The 15,237-nt window shown below is 41.2% G+C and overlaps 1 protein-coding gene across 12 annotated transcripts in view; it reads left to right on the plus strand.

The window, feature by feature from the left end:
- The window catches only part of LOC135196216 (uncharacterized), a 227,520-nt gene that overhangs the window by 62,015 nt on the left and 150,268 nt on the right, over window positions 1–15,237 (plus strand). For all 12 annotated transcript variants that reach the window (XR_010310347.1, XR_010310346.1, XM_064222853.1 and 9 more), the window contains exon 2: window positions 11,158–13,335. Coding sequence is in view for 10 of the 12 variants with exons in the window: in XM_064222853.1 (XP_064078923.1) it covers window positions 11,244–13,335 (2,092 nt within the window). In the remaining 2 variants the exon portion in view is untranslated. The remainder of the gene's footprint in view (window positions 1–11,157; window positions 13,336–15,237) is intronic.

Genomic DNA, 15,237 nt, shown 5'->3' on the forward strand with positions numbered 1-15,237 from the left:
ATACAGCCGAGAGCATACTTCTGTATCCCTTTATTGTGGATACGGCTAGATGAGATTTTTCTCTCAGGAATAGCAGGAAATCAGCAATTTCCGCTATAGAGGTAGTGGAGGAGGACAACTTCTTGGATCTACACCACCTTCTAAATACCTCCCACTTCGATTGGTATACTTTCGTAGTGGGAGGTTCTGCGTGCTCCTCGCGATCGCGCTTGCCACTTCGCGAGAAAAGCCTCTCGCTCTGACAAGTCTTTCGATAGTCGAAAGGCAGTCAGAGCGAGAGCGGGGAGGTTTTGATGGTACCTCTTGAAGTGTGGTTGTCTGAGAAGATCCGTCCTTCTTGGTAGGGATCTTGGAAAGTCTACGATCCACTCTACCACCTCCGTGAACCATTCCTGGGCCGGCCAAAAGGGGGCTATTAACGTCATCCTCGTCTCCTTTGACGCCACAAACTTCTTCATTACTAACCCCAGGATCTTGAATGGGGGAAAAGCATAGACGTCTACTCGAGACCAATTTAGTAGGAAGGCGTCTACCATAAGTGCTCTTGGATCTTCCACGACCGAGCAAAAAACTGGGAGCCTTTTGGAAATGAATGTTGCGAAGAGATCCACATGAGGAGTCCCCCACAGAGACCAGAGATCGAGACACACTTCCTCGTGTAGAGTCCATTCTGTATGAAGGACCTGGTTCCTCCTGCTGAGCCTGTCCGCCCTCACATTCTTTACTCCCTGTACGAACCTTGTCAGCAGGGAGATGTTCCTGTGAGACGTCCAAAGTAATAGGTCTCTCGTCAGCTCGTAAAGGAACGAGGAGTGCGTCCCTCCCTGTTTCCGAATGTAGGCAAGTGCGGTGGTGTTGTCCACGTTTACTTGCACTACCTTGTTTGACACCAGAGGTTCTAGGCTCTTCAAGGCCAGGTGTACGGCGAAGAGCTCTTTGCAGTTTATGTGCCAAGTCACCTGTGCTGGTTCCCAGGTGCCTGACACTTCCTCTGAGCCTAATGTCGCTCCCCAACCTTTCTCCGACGCGTCGGAGAACAACACTAGGTCTGGGTTCTGTGTTCTTAGAGAGATCCCTTTGTTCTCTTCCAGAGGGGGCAACCACCACTCTAGGTGCGACTTTATCTCCACTGGAATGGGAAAAACGTCCGACAGTTGTCCGGTTTTCCAGCTCCAAGACCTCTTGAGGAAGAATTGAAGCGGACGTAAATGAAGTCTTCCTAGTGGGAAGAATTGTTCTAGCGAGGAAAGCGTCCCTAGAAGGCTCAACCATTCCCTCGCCGACGTCTGTTGCTTCCCTAAGAAGAGAGAGACTATCCCAAAAGCACCTTTTGCGATTCTCTCTTGCGAAGGAAAAACTCGAAAACCCCGAGAATCCATCCGAATCCCCAGATAGACTAGGTCCTGTCTGGGAGTCAGCTGAGATTTCTCGAGGTTCACAAGCAATCCCAACGCTTTGATTAAATCCAGAGTTAACTTTAGGTCCTCCAAGCACTGTCTCTCCGATCTGGCCCTGATGAGCCAGTCGTCCAGATACATAGAGACATTCACTCCTTTGAGGTGAAGAAACCTCGCCACATTCTTCATCAGGCTTGTGAAGACCTGAGGAGCTGTGGACAGGCCGAAACACAAGGCTCTGAACTGAAAGATCCTTCCCCCCGTCATGAAACGGAGGTACTTCTTCGATGAAGGGTGGATCGGGACGTGAAAGTAGGCGTCCTGGAGATCTAGAGACACCATCCAATCTCCTTGTCGTAATGACGCCAGGACTGAAGCAGAAGTCTCCATGGAGAACTTCTCCTTCTGAACAAATTTGTTCAGAGAGCTGACGTCCATACTGGTCTCCAGCCTCCCAGGCTTTCGCCACCAGAAAAAGGCGATTGTAAAAACCCCGGGAGTTTGATCCCGTACCAATTCTATCGCTCTCTTGTCCCACATTTGTTCCACATCGATCGAAGAGTATCCCTCAGCAACAGGATCCTTGTACTTGGCTGATAGTTCCCTTGGTATTGACGTTAGGGGAGGAGTGTTCAGGAAAGGGATACGATATCCCTTCCTTAAGATCGCCAAAGAAGACGCGTCTGCCTTTATCAGTGTCCAGGCTTCCACAAATCCCAGGAGCCTGGCACCTACTGGTGCTTGGAGGAGAGAATCTTCATTTTCCCTTCTTAAAGGGACGAAAGGCAGATCTACCTCTCTCTCGGAGGCATTCCTTCCTTGTGGAAGGTCTGGAGGCGGGTCGGAAAAAAAAAACCAACACCTCGAAAGGCTGCACAGTTGTACTGGGTCCTTTCTTGTCCGATGCAGCAACAGGTTTTCTTCTTTCTTGCTGACTGCGTCAGCAGATCCTGAGTTGCCTTCTCAGTTTAAAAAGAATGCGCAATGTCCGTTTACTAACTGAGAATGGGAACAACAAAAAGTTCAGATAGAGGCAACAACACGTATAAGCGCTCTGCTGAGCATGTGAGACTGCCTTTGTTCAAGAAGGCGCCATATACAGTCCTTTTCTTTAAAAAGACCTGGCCCCAAACAATGAGGAGATTTCAAAAGATCCATCCTGTACCGCCTTGTCAATACAAGACAATATGCATAACAGGGCTTCAGGTTCGATTCCTTCCGAATCATGGGCTTTCTTGGACATCACCCCAAGGGACCAATCTAAGAAGTTGAATACTTCCAATACATGAAAGAGTCCCTTGAGGAGATGATCCAGTTCCGAAATTCCCCACGTAATTCGTGCAGAATTGAGACTTTGACGACGTGAAGCGTCAACCAAAGTCGAAAAGTCTGCTTCCGTTGTAGAAGGGAGAGCAATACCCATATTCTCTCCCGTCTGATACCAAATGCCTCTTTTCCCAGCTAATCTTGCTGGAGGCATGCAGAAGACTGTTCTCACTAAGTCTTTCTTAGACTTCATCCATGAGTCTAAGGAATGTAATGCCCTCTTCATCGATATGGTGGGTTTCATTTTGAGAAAAGACGAAGGCTTCTTCGTCTTAGCACTGGAAAAGAGCGAGCGCGGAGAAGGAGGAGCGGCAGGCGTCAACTCGTCTCCGTACTCCTCAAGAAGTAGGGTAGTCAAAACCTTATAGTTAGACAGACCCTTTCTTCCACTATATTCCTCATCCGAGTTTTCCTCTAACTCGGGATCTACATGCGTCTCCGCTCTCCTTTCCGAACGTTCCTCTTCTTGAGGAGATAAACTCCTAATAGGAGAGGGGCTAAGGGAATGATAATCCTTCCTCTTTCCCGCTCTAATAGTTTTGGAAGGCGTCACAAGCTCCGGCTTCTCTAGAATTTTAGAAGACGCTTCACGCTTATATGACGCTTCCCGTTCGCCAAGCGTCCTGGCTGACGTCTTTTGCTGACGTCTCGATGACGCTTCGCGCCTGGAAGACGCTCCGCTCTCCAAAGGCGTCCTACTTGGCGTCATAATATTGGACGGAGCGTCACGTCTATGCTCCGTTTCCAATGACGCTTCGCGTCTAAAAGACGTCTTACGTCTCTCTGGCGTTACGAAACTCTCGTAAGCACCTGTTCTCGCTCTCGAACTCGAAGCTTCTGTAAGACGTTTAGCCGTTTCCCGTCCGTCTGACGCTTCTCGTTGAGCAGGTGAGAGAGGACGAGACTTCTTAATTGGAAGCGTCACGTCCTTCCGACGTGGCGCTAAAACTCCCACTAGAGATGACAGTTGCTCTTGAACTGCCATAATGATCTTTCTTGACGCTTCTCCCACGTCCAGTGCATGACGTCTTTCGTCATCACTCGGGGGAGAAGAAGGAAAGGGTACTTCCGCGTACACGTCAGGTGACGCTGACGCCCCCTTCGCTTTCTTACTAGAAGACGGAGCGTCATCTGAGAAGCGCTCTGGACTAGAATCTATGTCAGGCTTCATATGACGCTTCAGCGGTCTCGACAAGTTCGATTCCTTCCACCCTCGTTTAGGTGAGGGAGAGGGAGAGGACGAGAAACACTCGCGAAGGACGCTTTTTCTATAGCGCCCTTGAGCCGCCTGCCACGAAGCAGAGCTAGCTGAAGGGACGTCTGACCGTTGGGGATTCCCCACGACCTCCTTAGGCTTTCGACTTTCTTCTCCTTGGGCATGGGAGCTTGGAAGAGGTCTAGGCCTGGGAGCGTCGCAGGGACGATCAAACGCCCCCTCCACAACACTGGGAGAACTCACTTCACTGTAATGCTCACTTTCACTAGCCTTACCTTTGAAGTCAGCCATCTTGGACTTCATGTCTCTAATTGTAGCTTTCAGATTGGCGATTTCCGATGCCGAATCCGAAAAAGCACTCTGAGAATGAGATACATAGGGAGAATCTACATCAGTAGGATTAGAATTATCCGTGAAAGGCTCAATAGGCCTTGAACTCACACCTTTCAACCGTCTAATTCTATCCCTCTCTAACTTCTTCAAATAAGAAGTCAAAGTCTTCCACTCTTCTGCATTCAATCCCTCGCATTCCTTACAAGTATTAATAGCAGAACACTGAACCCCCTACATTTACGGCATACAGTGTGAGGATCAACCGAAGCTTTCGGTATCCTCACCCTGCAGCCTACATTCACACATTCTCACACTCACATTAGAATCAGACATACTGAGAAAAATCCAAAAGAGTTATTCCAAAAACAGTCCACTGTAGCGAATGCCAAAACACGATCCAAATACGTCACCAAAAAGCCGAAAAACGATGATCAAAGGATGAAATATGAATCTAAGTCAGGAGGTAATAGCAACAATGTTGATACCACCGGCGACAGAGAAAATATGATAGAAAACGGGGATGGTTCCTAGTCCTGCCGCCCAGGGCAGGCCGGTAGATCACCTGACCTACCTGTAGCGAGTGGCGCGAAATTTGAATTTCTGTCGGGGACGACGGAGTCTTAGCTATGTATATATCTGACAGGTAAGTTGATTGTATGAAACCCTATCTTTATGGATTTCATGAAGTTTGCAGGTATGAGGGTAGGGGACATTGATCCACAGAACATTTTGTTCTTGGAGTCAGACAAAAGAGAATCTACACTTCGCCAGTATGGTTCAGCAGTTAAACAACTGCCTACATTTCTCAGGGAATCAAATGTCAAAGTAATGACAATGAACGTGGCTATAACATTCTTCAGAACTTTATTCGAACAAGGCTTGGCAGTTGCCACAATAACAACCACTAAGTCAGCTCTGAAAAAGATTTTTCTTCTCGGGTTTGGTATAAATCTATCTGAGTCTTATTTCACCTCAATCCCAAGGGCTTGTGCATGCCTGCGGCTTATTCACAGGCCGTCGTCAGTGTCATGGTTTCTTAACGATGTTCTCAGGTTAGACTCTAAAACAGACAACTTCAAATGTGATTGCCAAACCCTTTTGCGGTTTAAAGGCAACTGTTTTTATTGAAGTCTGGCTTTCAGGTACCAGAACATCGCAGACGTAATCTTTATCTAGTGGCCAAGGGCATATAGAATTCCTTTCCTTGGGTGACGTGTTGCTTTCACCAAATAAATATTTTATGGCTAAGAATGAGAACCCTTTGGTAAGGTGATCCCCATGGAAGGTTGTTCCGATTCCGCAACATCCTTCTTTATGTCCTGTTAAAACTCCTAAGGACTATTTATCTAGAACATCTACCTTTTCCAAAGGCCCCCCTCCCCCCCTTTTTCATGTGGGGCGGTGGTGGTACCATATCTCTAAAGGGCATTAGTTTTTGTATTTTATCAAGAAAGTCAGCCCAGGGTCCTTTCCCAAAGCGTGTGGTATTCGGGCTATAACAACTTCTGTAAATTTCTTCAAATATATGAACTTTGATGATCTGAAGAAGTATACTGGTTGGAAGTCGCACTGGGTTTTCCAAAGCATTACCTTAAGTCTTTGGAGGATCTTAAATATCATGCAATAGCTGTAGGGAGGTCAGTGTCTCCTGCTACAACATCAATATAGTACTGTCCTTGTGTCATATGAATATTTTCCATTATGCCAGCATTATTAACATTCTACCTACCGCAGCACATTTCTTTGTTATTTGACTTGGTGTATGGTGTTAATTTATACAATTTAATATTCTATTTTGTTTCAGAGTGATGTAGCTTGGTGTTTCTCTGGTACAATTTCACGGGAGCGACACGGCTGAGCCCAGAAAAGGGATTTTGACGTAGGAAAAATCTATTTCTGGGCGAGGAAGCCGTGTCGCCCAGTGAAATCCCCCCCTGGTTTTTCCCCCTTCCTTGCAGTGCACCAAGCTTCATTGCTATCGATATGTATGACGTCACAGACGCCTTCAACGGGGTAGCTAGGTGTGACCTATGGGTCGGCTCCCCGTATTTAGGGTCTTTTGATGAGGAAAAGGCTAATTGGAGGGGTTGCTGTGGTAGTGTTTAACACTCGCCCCAGTTTTATACCGACACCTTTTATATAGGTGAGCGAGTCAGAAGCTTCTGACATGTCCAATTTAGCAGTTCTCTGTATATAGCAAGATTTTACTAGAAATAGTGCTAAAGCAGACATATTTCACTGGGCGACACGGCTTCCTCGCCCAGAAATAGATTTTTCCTACGTCAAAATCCCTTTTTTATGATACAATAAAATTTTATACATACTTACCTGCAGATATATACGATTAATGGCCCACCCAGCCTCCCCGCAGGAGACAGGTGGTAGAGAGAAAGAATCTGATAGAAAACGGGAATGGTTCCTATTCCTGCCACCCAGCGGCAGGACGGTAGATCACCTGACCTACCTGTAGCGTGTGGCGCGAAATTTGAATTTCTGTCGGGACGACGGAGTCTAAAGCTAAGTATATATCTGCAGGTAAGTATGTATAAAACTTTATTGTATCATAACAATATCATATTTACTTTTAAAAATTGTGATTTTTGAAACTAAATCACATTTTTCTTAACTATGCAAACCTAGATCCTTTACACTTAGTGCCCACCTCATGCCACCCCTCACTCTGTTACCTGAGCCGAAAGCAAATTAGAATATTTACGTCTGGTCGGAGGGACTACCAATGACCAGACCAGTAGTTAACTACCAAATTGCCGCATTTGAAGAATTCAGTAGCCTTGTCCAGGCTATGCCTTGAGTAGTTCTTATTGTAAAGGCCCTAGGTTTTTATAGTTAGGAAAAATACAATTCACTTTAAAAAATTGTGATTTTATATATACTTACCAAGTACTGATTGGAGCTCTCTCTCCTCCCCTGTAATGAACATTGAGCGCAAAAGAAGTGACTTTCCCTGTTTTGTTGTACCTATAGTTGCCTGATAGAGGGGAGGATAGTTATCTACACTAAAAAATCTATGAATTGCTACCATGAATTTCACATTTTAGCCGTTGTGCAAATAAAAATGTATACGTAGTTGCATAATTACTTTTTAAGTACAGTATATAGACCCCTGATTTTGGGGGGAATGGGTACCAGACCCCCCACAAATAGCTAGAATCCACAAATACCTGAAACCCCTCCAAAAATGCAAAAAACCCTCTAAATACATATGCTGATACCTGAGTTTTTATTAATTTTATCACAAAAAGTGTATTTAGTCAAAGGGAATTATATAAAAATGAAGTAATTTGTGAATATTTCTCACTGACAAATGCTGCAAATAGGCAAATTTTCTGTCAATAATGGGTATATACAGTCCATAGAAAAATCTGCAATTAGGCGAGTCCGTGAATAGGGGTGGTCAACTGTATATATGAAACTTAATTTTATCATGAAAATATCATGGTCACTATAAATTTCATTTATTTGAATACTTAGCTACTGTTAAACTAGATTCCTCCCACATATTAGTGGGTTGCCAAGAATAATTCAATTGAAAATCAAAACATTTGAAAAACACCCAATAGAGAATAGGTGAACTAGACGCTCCATCCGCATGGTTAAGCATCTCCCCCCCCCTTTTTTTTTTTTTTTTTTTTTTTTTTTTTTTTTTTTTTAGGGCTCACCACACCTGACCAAAACAAGGGTGTTAGCTATCTATCTTTAACAGTAATTAAGTACACTGGTACCTCAGGATACAAAATTAATCTGTTCCGAGGCGGCCTTCGTAACCTGAGCTTTTCGTATCTTGAACCGCATTTTACATGTAAATTGCCTAATTCGTTCCAAGCCCTACAAAAACACCCCAGTAAATTTTATTATAAAGCTAAATTGACCAATAAGCAATGAAATACAACAATTTGGACCATTCAATACCTAACTTAATACGTACTACTAATATGTACCACGTAGTACCTGTAAATAAAGTGTATTAGTGTACATGGTACACTAATACACTGTGTACATACGTACGTATGTAGTAAAATGTGGAAGCTTACCTTTCGAGTGAGGCTATCTCCGAAAGTGGCGACAGAGGAGGACAAACGGCAGAAAACTTGTACGTACGTACACGTAACTTTACGAAACACATTAAAAAATGTCAGGGAACATTGACTAATCTTTACAAAAAACTTAAAATTAAATTTTTTTTTTCTTTCTTTTTTCTACATTTTGTTTTACTCTTTTAAATGTACTTTACGTTTTTTTTTTTTTTTTTTTTTTTTTTTTTTTTTTTTTTTTTTTTTTTTTTTTTTTTTTTTTTTTTTTTTTTTTTTTTTTTTTTTTTTTTTTTTTTTTTTTTTTTTTTTTACAAAATTTCAATTTCTTCACCACTTTCAACTTTCTGTTTTTTTTGTATCACTTGGATCTTCCTGTTTGCTTACTAAAGACCTCTTTAAAAAATAACTATCCAAGGAAGATTGCTTTTGCCTGCTTTTGACAATGTTCCTGAAATGACTCGGGCAAACGTCATCGAACTGTGCAAGCATACGACCTGTGTAATCCTTTTCGGGGTGTCTCTTTTCTACAAATGATTCCACCTTATGAAAAGCAGCTAGAGCATCCTTAATTTCTGCCATTGTCATAGGGTCATCCTCCTCCTCCTCGCCGCTGCTAGAGAACTCTTCTTGAACGACTTTACGTTGCATGCCCTCCAACTCCTTCAGGTCATCCATCGTAAGCTCCACTTGGTGCTCCTCGAGAAGGTCATTGATGTCGTCCTCGTTGACGACCAGTCCCATGGACTTGCCGAGTGCAACGATCTCGTCAAGATCTGGTTGCGAAACACTTACAGGATTGTCAAGTGTTTCTGAATCTGCACCATCTTCGCCCACGTCGAATCCCTCAAAGTCTCGGGCGGATACTGGCATCAGGCCAGAGTTTCCTCCACGAAGAATTCAAGGTTCGCCTCGAAACCTCCTGCCAAGCTTGATCGATGAGTCGGATGCATATTACGATATCAAAATGCTCCTTTCAAAATTCATGCAAGGTGAGGTTTGTGGTATCAGTGATTTCGAAACATCTCTTGAAAAGATGTTTCGTACACAGCTTCTTGAAGTTTGATATCACTTGCTGGTCCATGGGCTGGAGGAGAGGGGTGGTGTTAGGCGGAAGATAAAGAACCTTAATGAAAGAATACTCCGCTAGGATATCTTCCTCGAGGCCAGGAGGGTGAGCAGGGGCATTGTCCAACAACAGCAGACATTTCAGAGGGAGGCACTTCTCTTCCAAGAATTTCTTCACTGTCGAGCCGAAACAGATTTACCCACTTGGTGAACAAAAGTCTCATTACCCAGGCTTTTGCATTAACCCTCCACATCACTGGAGGCTTCTCCTTTAGCACTTTGTGGGCCTTGAAGGCTCGAGGAGTCTCGGAATGATATACAAGTAAGGGTTTCACCTTGCAATCCCCATTGGCGTTCGAACAAAGTGCGAGCGTAAGCCTGTCTTTCATAGGCTTATGCCCGGGTAGCTTCTCTTCCTGCGTGATGTACGTCCGACGAGGCATTTTTAAAAAAAAAGGTCAGTCTCATCACAGTTGAAGATTTGCTGAGAAATATAGCCTTCGTTGAGAGTCATCTCGTCCAACATCTTAATAAAGGCTTCAGCCGCTTTCGTGTCTGAGCTGGCCGCCTCCCCATGCCGCACCACCGAATCGATGCCAGTCCGTTTCCGGAATTTTTCAAACCACCCATGAGAAGCCTTGAAGTCTGGGATTGCCATCGATGTCCCTTCTCTGTCATCTTTAGCCTGGGCAATCAAATCGCCGAAAATAGCGCTGGCCTTGTGGGAGATTGCCGTCTCGGTTATCGTATCGCCAATGATTTATTTGTCTTTTATCCAGACAAGAAGCAGCCTCTCCATCTTGTCATGCATGTGGCTCCTCTTGTTAGACAAAATAGTGACGCCCTTGGAAGGTGTAGCTGCTTTGATGGCATCCTTCTGCTTAAGGATAGTGCTTATCGTCGACGGATTTCGGCCGTATTCCTTAGCGATCACACTCAACCGCATGCCAGCTTCATACTTTCTAATTATCTCTGTCTTCGTCTCCATAGAAAGCATCCTCTTCTTTCTGTGAACTTCAGCAACTTTCTTGGGACCCATGACTACGTATACTGTACGTAATTAAGTTATGTAGTATTTACTAAAGTTCTCACACAACACGATAAAGTAGTACAACGAAATCACTAACACGAATTTACATTAATATACGAAATCATATAGAATGAACGAATTCCATTTACGTACGATAACGATACTGCTACCGAGTGGCCGAAGAAGAATGCCTTTACGTAGAGCACGATGGGAGAGATGCTGACAAATAGGAGAGTAGGATCTTATGGTGGTGACTAGCATCAGGAACCAATGGGAGAGCGGGAGGATGGTGGCGATTCTACTCAGTTGGCGGCGCGCGAGTTTTAAAATTGTTATCGGTGGTCCGGGCGAATCTTGGGACTTTACAGCAACAACCTTTCATAACCTGTACTATTTTCGTATGTAGAGCCAAAAAAATCTACGTATTCACTTTTGGAACTTGAATTTTTCGTAAGCTTGGACTTTCGTATGTCGAGGTACCACTGTATCCTATTAGTAGGTTTTAAAATAAGAATTTATATTTTGTTCGTAGAAACCATATATTGTGATCAGTCATGGTTAGAAATCTTTTGCCACTGATGAAAATTTTGTTAATGGATTGACACAGAAAACCTATGTAACAGCAGTAATTTATTCAAGTTGAAAGAAGGTTGACGTACAAAATACATTTTTTTAAATTTAAGTAGTAAGTTGCTTTAGTTATTGAAATAATTTTTCTTATTTTATTTTTTTTTTCAGACTGTTGAGAGCCAGCTGGCATAGTGTCTGCTGAAATGTAGCTTCAGCCCTTAAAAATTTTAAAAATTTGATCTTACATGTGAAGAATGAATTCCAGGAGACCTCTGGCTGCAGGAACCCCTCTTATGTATCCACCATTATATCTTACAATGCTGCCAGATAGAAGTCTGTCTGTGGTGGCTCCTATTACCTATCATCCCCCTGTAAGGATGTTCCAGATTCCTCAGAATTACCAGAACCCGTGCCATTTTACTCCCTTACCACCACCCACAACTAATTATTCACCCTGCTCAACCTCAACACTTACTTGGCAGGGTAGTGTGCCTTTATTACCAACACCCCCGCCATTAATGCCACTGCCTCATAGGCCCTGTTTTTTGCCCAATCATACTAGTTATAATGGCTGTTTTAGGAGGCAGAAGAATCGTACTTCAACTTCTACTCAGACTTCCAGCACACAAGATAAAAGCGTTTCTGTTTCATTGGAAAACGAAATACCATTAATGACAGATGACGAATCACCAAGCCATCAAGTTTTACCTCTGATGCCATCTATTTCTTCTTCAGTGAATTCAAAAATAGTGAATTTGAAATTTCTAGGTGATCTTGAATCCTTAAAACGTGATATAGGAGAAATGCTTATTAGAGGCTCTGTATATGATTATGATCAAAACAGTGGTAAAGGATTTCTAAAAAGTGGAACCAGTCTGAAAATAGAAGTTAGTAAGGATGTTATATATACAGAAGGAAGGCAAGCAGGTGGAGAGGAAACGTTAAGTGATGTCTCTGCATTGGGTACAAACATTAAAGCATTTATTGAAAAGATTCCTATGACTGCTAAGAAAGGTGGGGCACAGGAACTCCAGGAAATCATTAAAAATGATGAATCTGTCATCACTCACAGAGCTGTGCTTGCTTGGTTTGGAGAAGTCCCTGATGTTGAGGGATTACTACCATTTATTGAGCAGTCAGAGAGTGTAAATCAAGACATTTTTGATGAGGTTGATGCCATTAATGATAGGAACAGAACAAAAGATCAGTGCAAGAGTATTCCTCCTAATGACATTTTGCCATTGTCTCATTTTATTGGTTATATTTGGTGGGCAAATAAGGATAATGGTATTTTACGTATATACCAAGAAAAAGCCTGGGGTTCTGAGTTTTCTGGAATTCTTTTTACTTGTGATGTGGTGCATTTTGAAGGACAGAAAGTCAGTTGTGAAATGTTGCATTTTCTTGTTGCTCATCTTAATAGATGTGATGTTAAAGCTCGGAAGATTGATTGTAAGCAAATACATGGCATGACCATTTTGTGGGAGGCAGTCCATGTAGAGTTTGGACCATTTCCGTTATCTTTTATAAGAAAAGAAAATCATGAAGATAGGAACTATGGTAGATGTGCTACAGGAGTATTGTTTGATTCAAGTAAGGTTGGTGTGTATTCTGATATTCAGCTAGACAACAACTGTGAGGATGTTGATCAGGATGCTTCACAAAAGCATATGCAAAATATAACGCCCTTCAGTGTCTCAGAAAACAATGAAAAGAATGAGATTGAGAAATATTGGGATAAAAGTCTTAAAAATAGAGCTCTTTATATGATGAATGAACTTAGAATTAGTTGTGATAAGAAAGACAGTAATAACTTAAAAATTTCAAAGTTGTTTTTAAGATCAATTCCAAATGAATACAGTGGTAAGCATTTGACTGGTCATATAATAAAATTGTTTTCACAACAAAGTAACATTGGCATTGCACAGTGGAAGAGTATGGAGTATGGGATTGTTAATATCTTATTTAAGCAAAGTGATTTATATGTTGATTTAGTTCCTATTAATAAAACAATGGAATTGTCATCATTGCTGTGCAATCGTCGCTGCAATCTTTATGTGTTGCCATTCAAAGAGCAAAACTGCTTAGGATTCAAGGTAAAACTGGCAGCAACTTGTGGATGGATCGGCACTAAACCTTTGAGCATTCCAACTCCTGGGGAACAAACAAAAGCCCAAATCTCCCTTAGCCACCTGAAGGATGAACAGCTTGTAAATGCAAGTGTAGCAGAGCTTAGTACCATTACAGTAACCACATCCAGCTCATCTATAAGCAAAACTAATGATGAACAATTAAGAAAGGAGAAAGCAGCAGTGCTGACAATGGATGATAAGTCTACATGCAAAGGTAATGGGAAATGTTTTGGTTTTATTTATATATATATATATATATATATATATATATATATATATATATATATATATTATATATATATATAGATAGGTATAGATATAGATATAAATGCTTATTTCTAGAGTTTGAACAGTAAATATGACCCTAATCAATCATGCTCCCTAAGTATTAAGCTAACCTTTAAATTTTTACTCAAGATGTACCTGAATTTCCTTACAGTAAAAAATCAGATAACTGTGTGTGTGTGTGTGTGTATATATTATATATATATATATCATATATATATATATATATATATATATATATATATATATATATATATATATATATATATATACATATACTATACATACAGTGGGCCCCCGTATTCGTGTTCTCCAAATTCGCAGAATCATGCATTCGCGATTTCTCTTGGGAACGTTTCACCGCATTATTCGCTGTATTTTTCTCTGAGAAATATCCACAAACTCCTGTTTTTTTTTGTGGGTCTTCAATTTCATCATAAAATGCACTTTTTGTGATAAAACTATTTAAGAAAACAAAGTATGAACATTTTTAGTTGTTTTTCTTGAGTTTTAACTAACAAAATAGGTTGTTTTTAGCATTTTTATAGGGGTTTCCATACACACACACACATATATATATATATATATATATATATATATATAATATATATACATATATATATATATATATATATATATATATAGAGACATATATACATAATATATAATATATATTTACACAGGACCCAGGGGCCCTCGTTAGCGGCAGGGGTTCCGTTCCTGGCCCACCGACGCCCAAGCGATGTTCGACACTGAGCGATTTTAAAGCCTACGGCCGCCCGCACACCTTCTTTCGAAACTCTAGACCAGTCAAATCCCACAACGGCGTAATAAGTAAAATTATTTATGCAGTTTTCTTTTTTTTCTATAGTACTATAGAATTTACTGTACAGTACATTGTGGGTGTCTAGAGTTGAATGTAAAGATATAACAATAAATTGTTTATACGTGTACAGGTAGCTGTAGTGTTCAGGTTACGATCATTAGTCTTACGATAGTTCGATTTTATGAGAGATCAAATTACAATGGCCTAACTTTATCCATCTTCTAGTTACATAAGTTCAATAACAGCAAAAGAGAATGATGAAAGTATGGTTTTAACGTTATACTCGTTGCGTGAACGTGTACAGCCATGAACAACCGAACGAGAAACAAATTTTTTTTTTTTTTTTAACTACAACCGAACTGGATAACATCTGTTTGGCTTGTATTTCGATCATCGTACTACAGTGCAACATTACCGTATTTGTTATAAATGGCGTTATGTATAGAATAGAACTGAGATATCTTAATGTAACACTATTCGCTATAGATCAGAGATCAATATAGGATTAAAGATCAATCGGGAAATATACCGTTAAATTTAAACCTAGTTATAACTGAAGCTGAGAAAATTGTTCAAGCTGCTAATGACTATTATCGTACATCGGCACAAAAGGATAAAACTGCAGTAAAAACGTCTGCATCACACACAACTGTAGATAAAATTGGGATAAAATCATTTTAATCAAAACTACTGTGCTTGAAAGAACACATTTTACTGTTGGTTTCACGCCGATATAAGATAAATAACGTAATGTTCGTATTACGATGATATAAAGGATTATTGCGAACGGAATCACGTAATTTTTTACGCAATAAACATGCCGCCAACGTAATCTGTTAACGAAAAAAATAGTAGTTCGCATTCACAACGAGACATATTCAATAAATATTTCCACCTAAAAACACGCTGTATAAGGAAAAATAACTTTGTCTCATATAAGTCAAGTATATAGATATTCGTTTATGCTAACCAGAAGCAAGAGCATTCGCTCAGAATTGCGTTATG

This window comes from Macrobrachium nipponense, chromosome 17, assembly GCF_015104395.2.
Source record: "Macrobrachium nipponense isolate FS-2020 chromosome 17, ASM1510439v2, whole genome shotgun sequence".
NCBI classification, from domain to species: Eukaryota; Metazoa; Arthropoda; class Malacostraca; order Decapoda; family Palaemonidae; genus Macrobrachium; species Macrobrachium nipponense.